This window comes from Numida meleagris, chromosome 2, assembly GCF_002078875.1.
Source record: "Numida meleagris isolate 19003 breed g44 Domestic line chromosome 2, NumMel1.0, whole genome shotgun sequence".
NCBI classification, from domain to species: Eukaryota; Metazoa; Chordata; class Aves; order Galliformes; family Numididae; genus Numida; species Numida meleagris.
In genome coordinates this window covers 143,736,996-143,755,884 of record NC_034410.1, presented here as the reverse complement: position 1 = coordinate 143,755,884, position 18,889 = coordinate 143,736,996, and the positions used below count along the sequence as shown (strand labels likewise).

Here is an 18,889-nt window from a genome sequence, read left to right as displayed (position 1 = left end):
GAAGTTTATCACAATGTTACTCATCTCTTGATAACATTATTTTGTAGTGTTAATGAAGTCCAAAAAATCGATCATTAAGTCCTAAGCTGGTAGTTTATTTTTTCTCTGAATAATATAAGTAGAGGTGAAAACATATACTGTACGTGCTTTTCTGCAGTTCCAGAAATACTTTTCCATGTCTGCTGGAAATTAAATTGCAAATGAAGTAATTCACTTGCAATTGCTTAAATGTTTTTGCCGAAGAACTCAGGCATTTTCATCAGAAATACTCTCAGTCTGTTAAACAATGAAGTTCATAAAATTGCATAAGTTGCAGTGCATTCTATCAATTTTACTTCAATTACAGACTGATAGAGGTGTAGTGCACTCAAAATTTTGCTCTTTCATTCTATCTTTATTTGCCATGCTCTTGTTTCTGTATTTTTTTCTTGCAGTTACCTCTTTAAAAATTCTCCTGGCTAATTTGATGGTTCCAAGATCTAAAATACCACATAGTGGACTTCTCTTAAACGCATAAAGGCATGTGAGCTAGGGCTGTATTTATTATCATCTCTATTGTCCTAGGCTATTTATGTTTTGTCTTTTACTAGCAAGAAAGATTTAATTACATCTATTGCATTGCAATAAGTAATGCATAGTAGTTAATTTAAGACATTATAGCTCACACTTTCTTTTTCATTGCTTTGATTCAAACTTCTGTTTAAGAGGTTTCCACTGTGTATACAGCATTTGTATAGGTTGGTGTGCAGCGTATGTTAATCTTAGTTACTCATTTGTGAGACATTGGAGTGACTGACTGAGTTTGGTATCTTGTGGATTGTTCCTTTGCCTTTCCTCAGAGATCTGATATTTTAAGTGCATTATATTCTTATAGCCAGAGATTATGAAATTCAAAGAGAGAGAATTGAACTGGGGCGCTGCATTGGTGAAGGACAGTTTGGAGATGTGCACCAAGGAATTTACGTGAGTCCGGTAAGCTTCACTTCTGAAATAAAAGAGCAAGCAAGCAAACAAAAACTTTCTAGTTAAAATAAATGTGTGCCTCATATGCCTTCCAAAACAAGTGCATGTTGATTCTGTGGTTTATTTATCAGAATAATCCCTGCGTAGAGCATATTTTTCATTTCTCAGATATGTAAAAAAGTAGCTCTGGAGTGATCGCTATTTTTTACAGATCAGAAATGCCAGGTAAATTATTCACACCCATACCAAAACCACTGGCAGCACTAGCATTAGAACTCATTGCTTTTAAACTTAGCTGCACACATTCTTCTTTATTTTGAGTTTGTCCAAGCATGATAAGCACATATACGTCTAGCCATACTCCACTATTGAGTATTTAGTGCTGTAGAACTTTCTCAGAAGTTGAACACAGTATCTGGAGATGTTAAACCTGAGTTGGATTTAGGTTTTGCATTCAGTGCAGAAGCTGCCAGTTGGGTCAGGATCAAGTAATCTAACTGCTCTATTGAAATACAGAGGAGAAGTTTTAGTCTTTTTATGCTGGAAAGGCAGTAGCCTACTTCAGAGGGTAGTAATATTTAAAAACATCTGTTTCTGGAGTAAGCATCTTTCTCTTTTGCTCTATGACTTGCATGTTAGTATAAGTTATTACTTTTTCTTCAAAGAAAAGATAGAAAAATAGATGCAGATCTGGCAAAACCTCAGTGCACAAGAGTCACCTCATTGAAACCAGTGAGGTCAGTTGCACTCGTGGACTTTAGGCTAGTGCTTATGTGTTTTCCAGACTGCAGTGACGAAAATTAAGATCACAGTTTAAATAGATGAGAAATTAGATTGGGGACTGGAGGAGTGGGGTAGAATAGAGACAAAGCTGTAAAATTCAGACAATTATAATGAGGAACTAAGTCTACTAGTGTAAAATGAAAATTTATTTCTTATCTCAAGAAATTCAGTGTCTGAAATTTCTGTAGATGAAGTAATATTTCATATGTACAGCGATTGAGTTCTTGCTTCAGAAACAGTATTTCCCAGAAACAACTGATTAGTATCCCAAGCGTGTTGGGTTAAATAAATACATATTTAATGCAGTACTTCAAAATAGGGGAAAATGTTCAAATATATCAGACAGATTTGAGATATTTCACTATACATTCAGAAAAACAGTTCTGCTATACCTTTTAATAGAATCAGTCCCTATTTTTATCTAACCCTGGGTGACTTAACAGGAGTACTCAAGGAAGACTGCTGCAGTGAACTTAAAACCAATGGTAGACCTCTTTTCTTGGAGCTATTCTTTAAATGTTGTCCATCTCCATTCTTTTTCTTGAATGGGAAAACAGATCCTGTTAAGTCATCATACTAATTACTTTCATTATGGAAATTATTACCACATATAAGATACTCGAATATGTAAAGTGGAAATAGTAAGGTATCATTAAATTTTGATGAAATAATCATAGACTGTAACTTAAATGTCTGAAAGAAATTACAGAGCAGGTAAAAAATCAGTTACAATAACATGATAGCTTTTCCATCTTTGTATGTATTCAGCTCACATGTAAAAACATGGGGGAGATTTCTGGCATCTTATTCTGCTAGCTCAAACTCCAGTGTTGAAATCTCATTTATCCCTGTTCGTTGCGCTTGTAAGGTTCTTACTCTATTGATTGTGCAGCATCCATAAGGCTATTTGCTACTAAATATTTCTGAAATACTACAACCAGCATGTATTTATAGCATATTGTATGAAAAGTTAGGCATGCGCATAGGATCTTATTGCTCAGGTGTAAGCAATTCAAATAAAATTATCTTTAAAGGCTTATTTACTATGGAATTAAGCCAAAAGAGTCATTTAAAATAGTGCTTACTGTGCTTGCTGTACAAGGTGTCTGTTGTTGGATCCTCTTTGTTCTATTTTCTTACCCAAAAACAAAACATCATCAAATCCCTGGTGTGCAGGCTCTTTCTGTATTTTGTTGTGCAGAATATCTGGAATCTTTGTTGGCTGCAGACACTGAAACACTTCTTTTTGATGATGTTAGTGATCAGATGTTACAAAAACTGTAGTTCCAGGACAGGGATTTGTCTGACTAGCCTTCAGAGGTCTCTTCCAACCTTCATTATCGAATCCCAATTACAGAAGGGAATAAAATCATCTGAATTTTCCACCAGTTCTGCAGTTAGTTTATGGGCATGTTTATGTATGGCAGAAGATTTTTGATCAGATTGACTTTGCAGGAAAATACTAAAGAGCTGTGTTGTGGCTAACATGGAAGATGAACCTTTAAGCCTACAAAATAGGAATGTTACTCTAATTCTGTTACAATTTGACTGTAAAAATAAATTTAAAATAGGGTGAGAATGTGCACACACAGGACATGATTCTATGAATGCTGAGCTGTGACTTCCCTTGAAAACCAGGTGAGGTCCTGCATCTACCCTGCGTCCCTTTGGGGAAAACGTGTTTTGTAATCTTTCCATTGACACAATTCCTGATTTCATAGAATCACAGAATGGCTTGGGTTGGGAGGGACCTTAAAGACCACCCAGTTCCAACCCCTCTGCCGTGGGCACGATTACCACCCTCCAGATTAGGCTGCCCAGGGCCCTATCCAACCTGGCCATGAATACCTCCAGGGATGGCTCATCCACAGCCTGTTCCGTCACCTCACCACCCTCTGAGTAAAGAATTTCTTCCTTATATTTAAATCTTCCCTCTTTTAGTTTAGAGCCTTTCCCCCTTGTCCCATTACTGTCTGCTCAGTAGGACTCCCTCCTGCTTGTAAGCTCCTTTTAGGTACTGGAATGCCTCGATTTGATCTGCCTGGAGCCTTCTTTTCTCCACGCTAAACAAGCCCAACTCCCTCAACCTTCCTTCAGGCTGAGAGGCACTCCAGCCCTCTGATCATCTTCATGGCCCTCCTCTGTATCCACTGACAGCTCCACATCCTTCTTGGAGACTCCAGACCTGAACACAGTATTGTGATGTGGCCTCACGAGGGCAAAGCAAAGGGGTACAATCTTCACCCTCTCCCTGCTGGCCGGCTCTCTTTTGATGCAGCCCAGGATACTGTTGGCCTTCTGGGCTGGTTTGTGTCCAGCTTTTCATCCACCAGAACACCAAGTGCTTCTCCTCAGGGCTGCGGTTTTTGGGAAGTCATTAATCCTTAATCAGGCCTTGATCAGAATTAAATTTAAAACCCTTCACCTCCTTTTTCAGTTCCTTAAGAATTGATCGGAGTGACGCTGGAGCATGGGATGCGGCAGTGGGGCTGTGCTGTGCTGTGCTGGAGCAGATGGAGCTCCACGTGGATGGAGCAGCTTCTGCTGCAACTTAACGCAGAGCTGTTCTTGTGAGAGCCAGCAGTACGTGAGCTTTCCAGCTCATTATGCAGGTTCTGCAGTTGCCAAATAGAGATTTAAACTTAAAAAAAATACCATTTTCTAAGTAAATGGTGGTGTTTTGAATCCTTGTGAAGACAGAGCACCTAAAGCTTCTTTAGGAAAAAAGCACTCTTACAACTCCTCAGTGCTGTCCATGACTTAGAAAGGAGTGTTTGTAAGATGCACCGAAGGAAGATAAGATGAAAGCCTCCTCCTGAGCCAGGAGGCCTCCTTTGGGCTGTCTCATTGTTTCTCATTTTTCTGTATTCGGAGGATAAGCAATCAGATGCTCAAATCTGTTTCTGATTTGGAATACATGTGTTCTGTTAAGCTCAGGTTTAAGCTCTTGATGTAACTGGCTGTGCAGTAATTTATAAAACCTTTTACTTCTCTTTGTAGTTTGAATTCAGCTGAAAAGCTGAATTAGTATGTATCCTGTTAGCACTCTGCTTTGTATAAAGGATTTGAGTCAGTCAAAAATTATAGCTGCTATTGCACTGCAGAAGCCACAAAAAGCACTTTATTTGGCTTTCCAATTTGCTTATAGAAGCCAAGTGTGTTTTTCAGGCGTGTATCTACTTGTTCCCTTTGCTTTTGCTAACTATGCTTCTATTGTAATCTTCTGTAGCGCCGAAACATTTACAGTACTGTACACTTAATCATCTTCTGACAGAATTTTTGTACAAGTTAACGTACTTTAAAACAGATTAAATTTTAATTGGATGTAATTGCTCACTAAGTGTCTCGGTTATGATAATATTTTAACATCGATGTTTTCAAAATTAATTTCTTAACTAAAGGTATTTTAGTTAATAGTCATTTTTTCTAAATCGGTTTTGTTATAATTTTAGACCTAACTTTATATGGGCTGTGTTTCAGTTATTTCTAAATCTCTTTCAGGAAAATCCGGCTATGGCTGTTGCAATCAAAACATGTAAAAACTGCACCTCAGACAGTGTTAGAGAAAAGTTCTTACAAGAAGCCTGTGAGTATTACTTTATTTCTTTCAGAGCAGCATCTGTAAGTGATCCTTGGAAAGACTTTGCAGCCATCTGTGCCAGAAACTTCTGATACTAATTTGTTTTATTAATGTATAGTATGGGCTTTGTTCTCTCCTGCGATATGTGCCAGGAAGACTGCTTTATATCCTGCCATTGCCCTTATATATGATTATATGTGGATTATTTGGTTTTCCAAATTTCAGCAGTGATATCTGACTCCCGGAAGACTTCAGAACTGGTTTTGGAGTGTCAAAAATATGATCTTCTGTTTCCTTCTCCTCAGTGGATTTTTTAAAATGTCATAGCATTTGTATTGGTGTTTTACACTGCCTTCTAGGTTGGGTTGTTGTCCTCATTAATGAAATTGTTAAAATGTTATGTCTAATATTTATCTGTTTGGAAATTTCAGAATTAAAAATTAAATGAAATAAACTAGTTTTCTAAACAGTTGCCTATTAATATTGCATTCCTCAAATGGTATCTTTGATTCATGAGGAAATCTTTTTTTGAGAAAAATACTAGCAGAAAACTTCTATAGAAGTGTGTAGTTGTTGATTTCTATAACATTTGTTTTTATAAGCAAATATTGCCTATTATCCTCCACAATTGTGTCTGTATGTCTTGTGAAGGTACTGTTATGTCATTAAAGTAATTAGTTATAGCCAGATGTTATAATGTACTCGCAACTCAATGTTCTTTTTGTTCAGAGTTTTTTTCTAATTGTTTAGAAAATGTGTTCATAGCTAATGGCTTATTATTTTTGAATGTCACATTTTTCTTAAATTACTATAGTTCTTTCAATTACTTATCTAGCTTTGGAAGAGTAAATACCGTTGCTTTTAGGAATAACTTAGCAGTCAAAGTTAGGCTGCTGTCTCTTAACAATATAGAAAATAATTGCACATTTAGTGCTACTTTATTAGACTTGAGCTAGACAGATCAGGAAATGCCAGCATTGTAGACAGATAAGTAGTGCTTTACGAGTTTGATTTAATCATTTTTCTATTTTTCTTCTTTTTTTAATAGTAATTCCCATCCATTATGTTTCTTGTTTGTGTTCGCTTTGCAAACTCTGAGATGTTGCCTCACTGTTTGTAAGAGCGTTCTCTAAAGGGCCCAAATCCAGTATCTCACCAGAGCTGGCCATTTCACTGAAGAGCTTCGGGCATTTTTTTTTCCTTTAGTAATGGATACGTACACAAAAGCTTTTCAAATTCAGAACTTCAAAGTACGATGGAAAGATCATACTTATTAGCAGTATAAATCATACTGATTTAGTAGTTTGGGCATTTTAGTTTTTTGTGGTGAACTTTCCAGTGCTGAAAAGATTTAGGATTGATTCTTGCAAGGAGTAACACCTGCACCAGGTGGAGGTTCAGGTTGGATTTTAGGAAAAATTTCTTCTCTAGAAGAGTGGTCAAGCATTAGAGCAGGCTGCCCAGGGGAGTGGTGGAGTCAACATATGTGGTAGATGTGGCACTTAGGGACATGGTTTAGTAGGCATGATGGTAATGGGTTGATGGTTGGACTGGGTAAGATCATCTAGTGATCTTTTCCAACTTCAGTGATTCTATGATTTTAAAGAGTATGTTCTTAAGATGGCCCATTTAAGTTTCTTGGCAGTAAAATACACTAGTGAACTACTGCAAGATTAGGTCTTGTAAGTAGAGTTGTCCAAGGATTTCTCTTGGGTTACTTCATGTTACAAGATGTGTTGGTTTTACAACTGCTGTGAACTAGGGTGCAGAAGTAGAATTCAGAACTCTTTGGAGTAGGAATCCAAAGGTGCCTGCTGTTCTAGTTTATGATTTATTAAAAGCCACTATATGGAGAGAGGGGGATTATTCCTTTCAAATTAGATGTAAACTGAAAGCAGACTTGCCAGTTCAGTAATTGCTGTGTATTTCCGTTGACACTATACACTGCAAATGCAAAAGAAAGCATACTGTAAAACTAAATTAAGAAGGCTCATTGTGTGTATGTTGGGAGATAAAAACATAATCAGAGGACTGATATTTCTTTTAACCTAATAATCATACCTCCCCAGAACATTAATAAGCATTTTTATGTCTTAGTGCGTAGCATATACTGACTGCATTGCTGAGACTGAAAAGTTAACTAAATCCATAGAAAATAAATTCAGATGTGAGCATAGTCATCACATAAGAGTGTGTCTGTGTCATAAACTAACACACATTTTTTCAGCTGTTAAATTTTACAGTTTTGTCTTTCCTCCTCCTATTCCAGTAGAAAGGCACAGGTTAAGAGGTCATGCACTGGATTGATAGGTCAGCGTGCTCACGTTACGTTCAGTCAGGACAGAACTTTTTCATTCTTTAAAAAAAAAATTTCTGTAGCACACGATCTTGTTTTTTCTTCTTTTAGTAACAATGCGTCAGTTTGATCATCCTCACATTGTGAAGCTCATTGGAGTTATTACAGAAAACCCAGTGTGGATAATCATGGAGCTCTGTACACTTGGAGAGGTACGAAAAATTCTCATGTGTCTTTGGTCTCTCATCTGGCTTTGCAAAAGACTGAAAAAATCACTTATCTGTACTAAAGCAAAGGCAGACTCAACAGACATGATATCATACTTGTCTTAGAATTATGGACTCAGACACAGGAATGGCAGAGTTTGACCTAACTCCTCCACTAAGGGAACTGCCTCAGCTCATACCAAAGTGATTTAGTCATAGTTTTCAGAAGAACTTCAGTTGCTTTTACATAGTGAGAGCATGACCTATGTCAAATCAGATGATGATAATGAGATAGCATTTAAATAGCATTTGCAAGCATGCATTCTGGAAGGGAAATTGTGTGATACATCTTTCATTCTTTGAAGGTGGCACAAGAGGCTTGTGTTGTGTGAGCAGCAGCTGAAGGGAATGATAGCAGGGAGAGTTTATGGGAAAGGTGGAATTGGGTACATAAAGCCATCCAAATTATTTGCCCAATCTTGAATAGCTGCTTCTGGAAAACTGAACATGGCTCATGAAAGCGGGTGGGTTTGCTGTTCATAGACAAAGATGGCTCGTGACATTTTCCTGACAGTAGCTACAATTATTTTTCACTTTTTGGAAGCTTCCTGAGTAATATTGTTCTTTTTCCCTTGGAACACTGAATTTATGATGTTTCTTCTTCTGTACAGTCAGAGACTCTAGTTAAGATGACTTTCCTCATTATCATGTCATTTGGATGAATGATTTATACCAAACTAGATCTCCGATTTTAAAATTGATTTATTTTCTTAGTGCATATCTGAAAATGTGAACTGAAGTAATATTTCATACTGTAAGACAGTCATTTTTATTCTCAACCTGCAATTCATTGTTCCAAAAAAAAAAAAAGCAACAGGCAGAACAAAAGAGACAGAAAAACTATAGAGGAGTTATTTTCTGTCAGGAGATTATACATTTATTTTCTGTTGCCCAAATTACATTTTAAATCTTTCTTTTAATTTATACAGAGCATCTAGTGCCACTTTCTATTTGATACTGTCTTTAACTGGGAATATAGTTTATAAGATTTCTGCATTGATAGCGAGCACTCTGAGAGAAATGCATGTATCTTAGCAAATATAAAGGAAGAAAATGCATTCTTCTCAAACAATACAGCTGTTGTCTGTATTCTGATTTGCTGTATACTGTTGTCTCCTGAAGTCACTTAGGAAAAAAACAAGCACAGTTCTCAGTGGAAGAACTCATAGGACCAGGTGTCTCTAGAACAGCAGTAGCATATGCACTCAGCCTTTGGAAGGAGCCTGAATGCAATGCAAAAAAGTTTTCTTGATTTAGGCAACATTTTTCATTCAGAAAAAATTGCTTGTTTTTTGTGCAGAGTTCTGTTTTTTTCATGGCAAATGGTTTTCTGTTCTCATCCAGTCTGAAACAAAGGCAAGCCTGTTGACACTTCTGTAAACTTTACAATTTGAGATGCGGCTTGTTCAAATCTGTTCCCTTTCATCCTGACTTTTTTCATTTTTTTCTTCTTTGTGCAAAAAGTTGAGATCATTCTTGCAAGTAAGAAAATTCAGCTTGGACCTGGCCTCCTTGATCCTCTACGCTTACCAGCTTAGCACAGCACTTGCTTACTTGGAGAGCAAAAGATTTGTACATAGGTAAGACTTTATGTATATGTGTATTTGTCTGTTTGTTTTTATATGTAACTACTTGAAATGTCAGGGAGTAAATGTCCCAGATTACCGGATTGCTGGTTGGCAGTATTCTGGGTACTGGATACACTTGCTTGAGTGAAGACTCACACTTAACATACATAGCTTTATATTTTAAGCTTAACTTTCCTGTTTTTTTTTTCTTGGTTTATGATGAGTGTGTAGCAGCAATTTGTTGGGACTCCTTTTTACATGTTTTACATCCATCTTCATGTTAGTACGGCTTTTTTGAGACTGACAGCAAAATAACCCCTTTTTCAAGAGTGACACCTGCTGGCTCACTCCTAGATTGACTTGGAGATGGTGCCTCATTTCAATCAGAAGAATGAATTCCATCCGAGTTGTTGCATTGTGGTTACAACATTTTCTGAAAGTGCTAGTCAGCTGTCATCATCCAAACACAGAGGAGGAAAACAAGGGGCAGCTGGCTTCTTAAGCAAAGAACGGGGAAATCAAAATGTTTATAACATAGAAACGCTTGCTTAGCTAAAAAGTGAACTTAAATTTCTTTCTTGGTGTGCTTCTGATTTTATTACCTATGAATGCACCCCTAGGGAGAAAAGACTGATTTTATCCCCATATTGTATGCAATTAACAGTCGACAAAAGTCAGATTATCATGAACCATTTGGAACTTGAACATTCTATCTGTGTTTAAATATTTAAGTGCAAATGATATATAGTATATATTGAACACACATATATATATAGATGTATATACATACTAGATGTTTATATGCACTTATATAAATGTGTAAACATTGTAAATAACAGACCCTTACAGTTGTTAGAGATATTTTAATTTTGGCCAAGTAGCTGCTAATTTTAACTCCAGCAGTTAAATTTGGAAGACAACTTAATTGTATTGTACTGAAATGGGAGAAAGTAGCATCACTTCAGATTGCTGTAGTTCACTGCTCAAATTTAAGTCTGTCAGTCTGCCATAATCCAGAATCAACAAACAGATAAGGCAGCTTCTCTCACCTAGGATGCTGCAAGAAAAAAATATCCACGTCTTATTGGAAGCACTGTAGTACCACTAAAACTGGGCTCCTTAAGAAGCTTCTTACAGGACTGAGAAGTTAAAGCATTTCTACACCATTCCAGTGTCAGACAGCAGATGTTCTTCTTTCCATTAATTTGAACTGCTAAAGCTTTTATGCCTTTAAGTCTTTAAATAGGTGAAGAACTAAAACTTCTTCCTCTGCCATTGACAGTTACACTTCATGATGACAGTTTTTACTCAAAAGGATCAAATATACTAGAGTATTTCTGCAAGCTTCTCAGAATCAGTAGACAAACATGTCCTCTTTTTTTCTTTATATGCATACCCAAACTGTGACTGGAAGATTGATTTGGTCCTTTCAAAAGAGATTAATATTTTGGGGTTTTAATAATATTTTTCATATGATATTTTGTCACTGTAAGGTTCTAGACAACTATAAAAAGTATCTCCTCTATTTGGCAGAGATATTGCTGCTAGAAACGTGCTGGTGTCTGCCACTGACTGTGTGAAATTGGGTGACTTTGGCTTATCCCGATACATGGAAGACAGTACTTACTACAAAGGTAGGCTGGCATTCTGGATTCATCTTACAGGGTGTTGCTTCTCACAGTAATAAGTTTGTTGTCAAAAGGAATTGGCCAGATTTTCTTGGTCTAGCAGTTTGTTTGGTTTTTTTTTTTTTGTAAAATGATAAACTGTTCAACAATTGAAAAGATGGTAGTAAATTCCTACGTGTGTGCATCAGAAAGAAGAATCACAGAGTCTGATTTAAGTTGCAAAAAGTGGAAATACATTTGTGGGTAAAATTCTGTTATTTAGGACAAGCCCATGGTATTTTTTTTCATGGTTTTTAGAAGGTTATCCACATTTGAGGCCTGTCTGAGGTAATAGTCATACTAACCTGAGTATGCTACAGTGATTTCAACACTACCAACAGGTGCTGAAATTTGCATTGTCATTGTATGCTGCATGCTCCCAAATGCCACTGGACTAGCAAAATTTATTACAAATAATACATGTAGCTACTTTTTTTCTTGTTTTGCATGGAAGACTGAGCTTAAGTGGCTCCAGCAGCTGTGAGATGTACATCAGTGCCTTATAGATGGAAGTATAGCAGAACAGAAATGGCATGTATGGTGCCAAGCAGTAATGTGTTACATCTGGTTCATAGTGTGTAATTGTCTTCACAATTTGAATCTTTAATAAATTTCTAAGTAACAGTCGTGTATTTTAAAATGTTTTTTATCTGTCCCCCTATGCTTCAGCGTATTTCTGCATTTCATTTGTCTTGTATCATTGTGAGCTACTTAATTTAATTGTTGAGAGGAGATGAGGAATATTTTTGTCGTGATATTTTGAGGGGCTTCTGTGTTTGCTTTGTTTTGTTCTGTTCTTTGGAGGTTTTTTGTTTCTTTTTTATAAGGCCAAGCAAGCAATCCTTTCTTCAGTTAACCATGTAAAAACACCTGCTCTGTAAGTGAGATTTGCATGACAGTTTCAGATTTAGTACCAGTACATTCTGAACTGTAGTAGTTACATAGAATCATAGAACCATTTAAGGAAAAGACCACTAAGATCACCTAGTCCGGCCATCAACCCATCACCACCGTGCCCACTAAGCATGTCCCTCAGTGCCACATGTATCCTTTTCTTGAACACCTTCAGGAATGGTGACTCCAACACCTCCCTGGGCAGTGTGTTCCAATGCCTTACCACTCTTTCTGAGCAGAAATTTGTCCGAATATCCAACCTGAACCTCCCCTGCTGCAACTTGAGTTTATTACCTCTCATCCTATCACTGTTACCCATGAGAAGAGGCTGACCCCCACCTCAGCACAACCTCCTTTCAGGGAGTTGTAGAGGGTGATAAGGTATCCCCTGAGCCTCCTCTTCTCCAGACTTAAACAATCCCAATTCCGTCGACAACTTCTTATAAGACTTGTGCTCCACATCCTTCACAGTTCCATTGCCCTTCTTTGTGCACAGTCCAGAGCCTCAATGTCTTTCTTGTACTGAGGGGCCCAAAACTGAACACAGTGCTCAGGGTGTGGCCTCACCAGTGCCGAGGACATAGCAGTGATCACCTCCCTGCTCCTGCTGGCAGCACTCTTTCTGTTACAAGTCAGGATGCTGTTGGCCTTCTTGGCCACCTGGGCACAGTGCTGGCTCATGTTCAGCCGGCTGTCAGCTAACACCCTCAGATCCTTTTCCTCCACGTAGTTTTCCAGCCACTCTGCCCCAAGCCTGTAGTGATGCGTGGGGTTGCTGTGACCAAAGTGCAACACACAACACTTCATTTTGTTAAAGCTCGTACAGTTGGTCTCAACCCATTGATCCAGCCTGTCCAGTCCCCTCTGCTGGGCCTTCCTCAGGCAGATGGACAGTTCCTCCCAACTTGATGTCATCTGCATCTAGAAAAAGGAATTGATTTAAAATTAGAAGGAGCTTAATCAGTCCATATATTTATGCTATGTGCTGCTTTTTTCCCTGCTTTCTAGAGGACGACCTGCAGAACTGGTCAGATGGTGCAGAAATCTCATGTATAAAATTTGGTAGTTATTCACTGGAGATAAGTTTTGCCTTTAAATGATTTTCCTGAGAGCAAAGTCTGTGTCTGAGCACAGCAGTAGGAATAACAGCCTGCTTTCTTGCCTTCTTGTAGCTTCCAAAGGAAAATTACCTATAAAGTGGATGGCTCCAGAGTCAATCAACTTCCGACGGTTTACCTCAGCAAGTGATGTGTGGATGTTTGGTAGGTGAATACCAAATGGTGGGGTTTCTAGTGTCCTGTGGAAATGTTTGATGTTCCATTGTAATCACTGTAAGATTAATAATTTCCAGATATTCTTCTCTATTTTTACTGTTCTTTCTAAATTTCCAGTTTCTTCCAGCGTCTTTTCTATCTCTATATTTTTCTTTTTCTCAGCAAGTCTGAAGTTGCATGTGCTTTTTCATCTCTAGTAAGCTGTCAGAAATGAAAGTCATAATGGAGATCCTTTTTTTACTTTCATTTTTTCTCTTATTTCTTTTTGCCATTCTTTTAATTTCAGTTTTGTTTTGTATTCTCACCTTTTATTTTCTTCATATTTTCACTTTTTCTTCTATTTTCTTAAGGTCTAGGTCAGCCTACATCTTGTAACTCTTTAATACTAAATTCCCACTTAATTTATCTTTCATAGCTCCTACTAGCTTACAAAATATGTCCAGAAGCTGAAAAATAAGGGTAAATGGAAATATCCTGAAACCTTGATCTTTTTTTCCTAAATTTGAAGGTTTTTGTATGAATCCAATCACCTGTGCTCGAGGTAGAGCTTATTGACTGCTTCTCTGGACAGATAAACAAGCATAGGCTGTGTGGAAGAACAGAAATGATGAGATATTAAATAAGAGCAGGGCAGACAAGTAAGGGTTTATTCACTTTGTGTATTGAAATATGAATGCTTTTAAGCAAAGGGTATGTGATTTTTATAGTAGCATGAAGAAAGTGTAGTACAGTCCCAGTTAGAAGAATTAAGCCTTTGGAACATGCTGGCTGATATTAAACCAACAGATCCCAGTTTTTTTTGTCCTTTTAACGTAGTTTCAACAGAAGCTGTTTTATTACATAGTTTCAGCACAAAAAAATTGGATCAATGCCAAGGTTAAATCAGCCTCAGTGAAAATATGCTCTAGGAGTCTGAAGAAGCCGGTTGGAACTAGTCAGAGGAAAAGCAAATACAGCTCATTCTACATCATTCAAAAAAAAAAAAAGAGTAGATTTGAATATGAGCAACCATTCTGATTTACAATAGGTAGAACTAAATGTGAAACCAGGCTGCTGTGAGCCAGCTGCAGGTCATGCTTACTCACAGACAGTTCTGGTTGATAGTGCATATGTAATCTTACTGCACATCTCTCCTTTCTGCTTTCAACTGGTAAGTAGAAATTGATTCCCTGGCTCTGTGTTTTTGGAGTAATTGCATTGTTTGACTGTGCAAATCCAGCCAGCTACTCTGGGAACCGATACATTTCTAACGTGTAGTATAGCTGAACATAACAGCTCTGAAAGAAGGCTTTTGTCCTTTATTTTAGTCACCATTCTCATTAAATCTCTGCACTCTTAAAATGAAGACTTTGTGTGCTCGGGGTGGGGGAAGGGATTGCTTTCTTTTTTTTTTAACAGGTTTTATTTGATCACACGGGCAAAATGGATTGTTTTATGTGTTTCTTAGGTGTGTGTATGTGGGAGATCCTGATGCATGGGGTAAAGCCCTTCCAGGGAGTGAAAAATAATGACGTTATTGGTCGAATTGAGAACGGTGAGCGGCTCCCCATGCCTCCGAACTGCCCTCCCACCCTCTACAGCCTTATGACCAAGTGCTGGGCATACGACCCTAGTAGACGACCCAGGTTTACTGAACTTAAAGCACAACTCAGGTAGGGTTATTCTTCTGAAAGGTCATTTCCTTGTTCAGAAATACTTGTTTTTGCTTTATCTTCCATTACAGTACTTTCTTTCTGTTAAAAATGTGTGTTAAGTTTTAACTTCAGAAAGCCAGGTTGTTGGTACTTTCTTGGACCTTATCTGTTGGAGTAAAGTAAACTAGGGAGTGAATTCAAATAATTGGAAACATGAATCATCTTTCTCCACAAAGAAAAACACCAGTTTTTACTAAATGTTTGTTTATGATTTTAGCTGCAATTCTCCAGGGGGTTGGTAGAAAGAATTTAGAGTTATTACCTAGGCAAATATGCAGTGAACAGTTCTGGGGAAAAATAATATTCTTTCGTAAGTAAACAAATCATCAGAGCAGATGCCTTGAATTAGGTGTCTGAGCATTTTCAGTAGAACAAACAAGATTTGGAAGTGTTGCTGAAAGTCAGTTCATAACACACGTTGCACGCGAGTTCCTTTAGGCATCTGTTTGCACAGTTGTGCAGTTGCAATAAGTGCATTGTAATTAGCTAGAAGCTACTTTGCAGGGGATGGACTGCCTTACAGTTTGTCTTGCAGCGAGTGCGAGTACATGATTTTGACACCGGTCTAAATTCACACTCTTAGTTTATTCTGTAATGATTTATTCCAGAGCCTATATATTAATTTCTCCAGATATGGTGTAGGGGTGATATATAAACGTTGAAGCATTAGCAAGATATTGTACAGACATATCTAATATTTATGACCACTTTTGTGATATTCTGAATGTTCAGTATTTGTTTTGCCTGAGACAACATAAGTCTCAAACGATATTTAGGTATTGTACAGCTGTAAATCCACTCTTGAATTTGTTGTGATTCACTGCCAGGTTCTTAAGTTTTATCTTACGTCTTGCTTCAGAGTTGTGCTTTGTTTTATATCTTGTGTTCATAATACCTTTCATGCTCTCACTGGATATTTGTGTTAGAAGAAAATTCACAAGTTGTTAAATGAGACACAATTTTACTGTGATTACAGTGTTGTTTCAGAGTGGCTGTATGGATACGTTATCCTGAGCTGTAGCTGCCTTTTCAGTTTTTTTCCTCCTTCTTAACATGTTCCACTGCTTGTAATTCTGGGAGCTCATCTGTAGCCAAATAATTTACATAGCTGGAGAAGGACGTAGCCCTTCTCAGAAGGAACTGACCATAATACTGGCTGTGTAGAGTTGACCATACAGGAAGGGGTAGTAGGCCTGGGTAGGGACTACAAGGAGAAAATAGGACACAATAGTATGGTTTGTGTACTAGGTGGAAACTGGCAATTTTTTTTCTTTTAATTTTTTTTTTTGCTTTAGAAAAATAGGAGTATTTTTAATTTGCAGTCGGATTGTACTGATAGCTGTTGTCTGGCACAGAGGAGAATGAAGCCCTAAAAAACCTAAATAGGAAGATACTGTGTAAACTCAGACAGAGAAGAGAATTCCTCTTCCAGCAAGGGAAGAGGAACATTGTTGGTTGCTGCTGAAAATTTAGACTACTCATAGAGTCATGAGTCAGAAGGGGAAGAGGAGAAAAAAGGTGAAAGAGTAGAAAGGTATCACCAGGTATACAGAATGGACAAGAGCCCAAGAACCTGGATTTCCTCAGAAATACACAGCCAAAGGGTGAGAAACAACAGTCACAATTTCCAGAAAGGCAAGATCTGATCATTTATCAAGAAAGATGTTTCCCAGGGTGCATGGTTAAGCACTGAGGCAGGTCATCCAAAGAGACTGGAATTTCCATGCTGAGAGGCTTGCAGATCTTGACTGAGGAAGACTCTGAGCAACTTGACCTCCTGTGCATCAAGCCCAACTTTACCAGAAGATGGGACTAGTCACCTCTGTGAGTCCCTTCCAACTTACGTGATTCTCTGATTATAGATGAAAAATGCACTAAGTGAGGATTTTTTTCCCTTTTTTTGTCATGCTAGGAAGTTAAGAATTGTAGAATCATTAAAGTTGGAAAAGGCCACTCTGAGATCATGTAGTCTAACCGTTGACCCGTTCCCACCATGCCCACTAAGCCATGTCCCTCATCTGCCCTTTTATTGAACACCTCCAGGGACAGTGACTCCACCACTTCCCTGGGCAGCCTACCCCAATGCTTGACCACTCTTTCTGAGAAGAAATTTTTCCTAACGTTCAAGCTGAGAAGCTGTTTGAAGTTAAGTTTAGAGAACAGGTTTTCTTCTGGAGCAACAGCAATGCTAAAATCTAGTTTCTGTTCTCTTCTCACCAAAGCAGAAAATTTTCTGCCACTCCAAAATGTTGACCTTTACCTCCTGGAAGTTCAGCTGCACAGTTGTCCTTAGGGCTTCTTTGGGCTGCTCACAGGCTCAGCCTCTCATCAGAAAGGTTGCCAATTCCTTTTTATGAGGCAATCTCAGGCAACTAGGAAAGATTGTGTTTCAAAACTCAAATTCCCATGAACTTGCAAAAACAAGCCATTTCCCTGGTGGCTTTTTCTCTGTGGTGTTGCTGCTGCTCGTTCTGGATGTTTTCCAGGGTAGTTTTTTCAAGCTGAGAGCAGACTGATTGTTTGCCTGAAGCCAGCGATGCAACACTACAGCATTCCTCTCTTTTTAATAACAAAGGCCGTGGCTTTGGGAAAAAAGACCAAGAAACTTCTGCATCTGAAATAGCACTGATGGGAACATAAATGTTTCATGTGTTCTCAGTTTGTTTGATGCATTTCATAGTAACATCTGCTTTGCACAAACTTTATTTGCAGTTGCTTGTGCCACGTGAAGATGCTGATTGCTGTAGAATTTATGTGATGTTATTGGGGTAGTAATAAAGCCTGGCATTTTGTGGCTTTTGGTCTGTCCAAAGTGGGTAAGGATGAGTTAGACTTCAGAGCAAACACAGAAACAAATAGATGGTGGATTTCCAGCTTTAATTCCTCCTCGCTTCCTACATCTCCATTTTCAATTTGGGGAAAGACAAACAAGTGAGATGAAGTCAGGAAGCAGAGGTGCTGCCTTGTTGTGCTGCGCCTGAGTGGGCCAGAGTAAAAGTTCAGAGTATTTTAATCAGAAAGCACGTGTTTTCTTGTTCATTTTGTGTAGAATATATTTTTAATTTTGCACTAGATGGTAAGTAATATAATAGGCCAAAAGCATTTAACGAACCCAAATAATGCAGTATTACCTCTACAGCCTTGCCATTCAGAATTACTTATATACACTTAACTCTACTATAACCGTATGCTTACTATAGCTGTATATACCATCTCCGACACACGTAGAATCATAGAGTCATTAAGGTTGGAAAAGACCACTGAAATCATGTAGTCCAGCCATCAAGCCGTCACCACCATGCCCACTGACCCTGTCCCTCAGTGCCACATCCGCCCTTTCCTTGAACACCTCTGGGGACAGTAACATTTATTTTTGAATTTAATTTGTTCTTTGCTGTGTTCAATATGCTACTGGTTTGTATTGCTAAAGTAGCACCAATGTATTCACAGGATTTCTTGTATGTCAGCTCCCAGGCTCCTGCTTTTTAGTCATGGTGCCCTGCTGGTCTCAGGCTGGTAGTTCTGTTAAATCTTCTTTTTGCATTCACTGTTAAGCTAGATTTTGATTTTGAGCTTTTACCTTCATGTGATGCCATGGCATTTTTGCTGCATCATTGAATAAATTTTGTATCAAGTATCTATTGCTAATTATTCCTCTCTTCCAAAAATTGCAAAAGGAGTTTTATCAGTGCCATGTTATGATTGTCAGTTAGGCCCTCTGTTGGTCACTGATGAAGAAGCACAGGTGTTAGCAGGGGAGATGACCCCAGCAGCATCACTGGACTGCAGGTCATGTGTTAAACACAGATACAACTCTAAAGGAGTATAAAAAATTAAAATAATGACTTAGTCATCCCCTTAAAGTTTGTTTCTGTGACAGCAGTGAGATGGTTAACTTGCTGGA

The 18,889-nt window shown here is 38.1% G+C and overlaps 1 protein-coding gene across 6 annotated transcripts in view; it reads left to right on the top strand.

The window, feature by feature from the left end:
• Nucleotides 1-18,889, top strand: part of PTK2 (protein tyrosine kinase 2) — a 200,127-nt gene that overhangs the window by 154,072 nt on the left and 27,166 nt on the right. For all 6 annotated transcript variants that reach the window (XM_021387143.1, XM_021387148.1, XM_021387146.1 and 3 more), the window contains 7 exons: nt 875-972; nt 5,248-5,332; nt 7,734-7,834; nt 9,353-9,468; nt 10,990-11,090; nt 13,190-13,279; nt 14,739-14,943. In XM_021387143.1, coding sequence (XP_021242818.1) covers nt 875-972; nt 5,248-5,332; nt 7,734-7,834; nt 9,353-9,468; nt 10,990-11,090; nt 13,190-13,279; nt 14,739-14,943 — 796 coding nt within the window. The remainder of the gene's footprint in view (nt 1-874; nt 973-5,247; nt 5,333-7,733; nt 7,835-9,352; nt 9,469-10,989; nt 11,091-13,189; nt 13,280-14,738; nt 14,944-18,889) is intronic.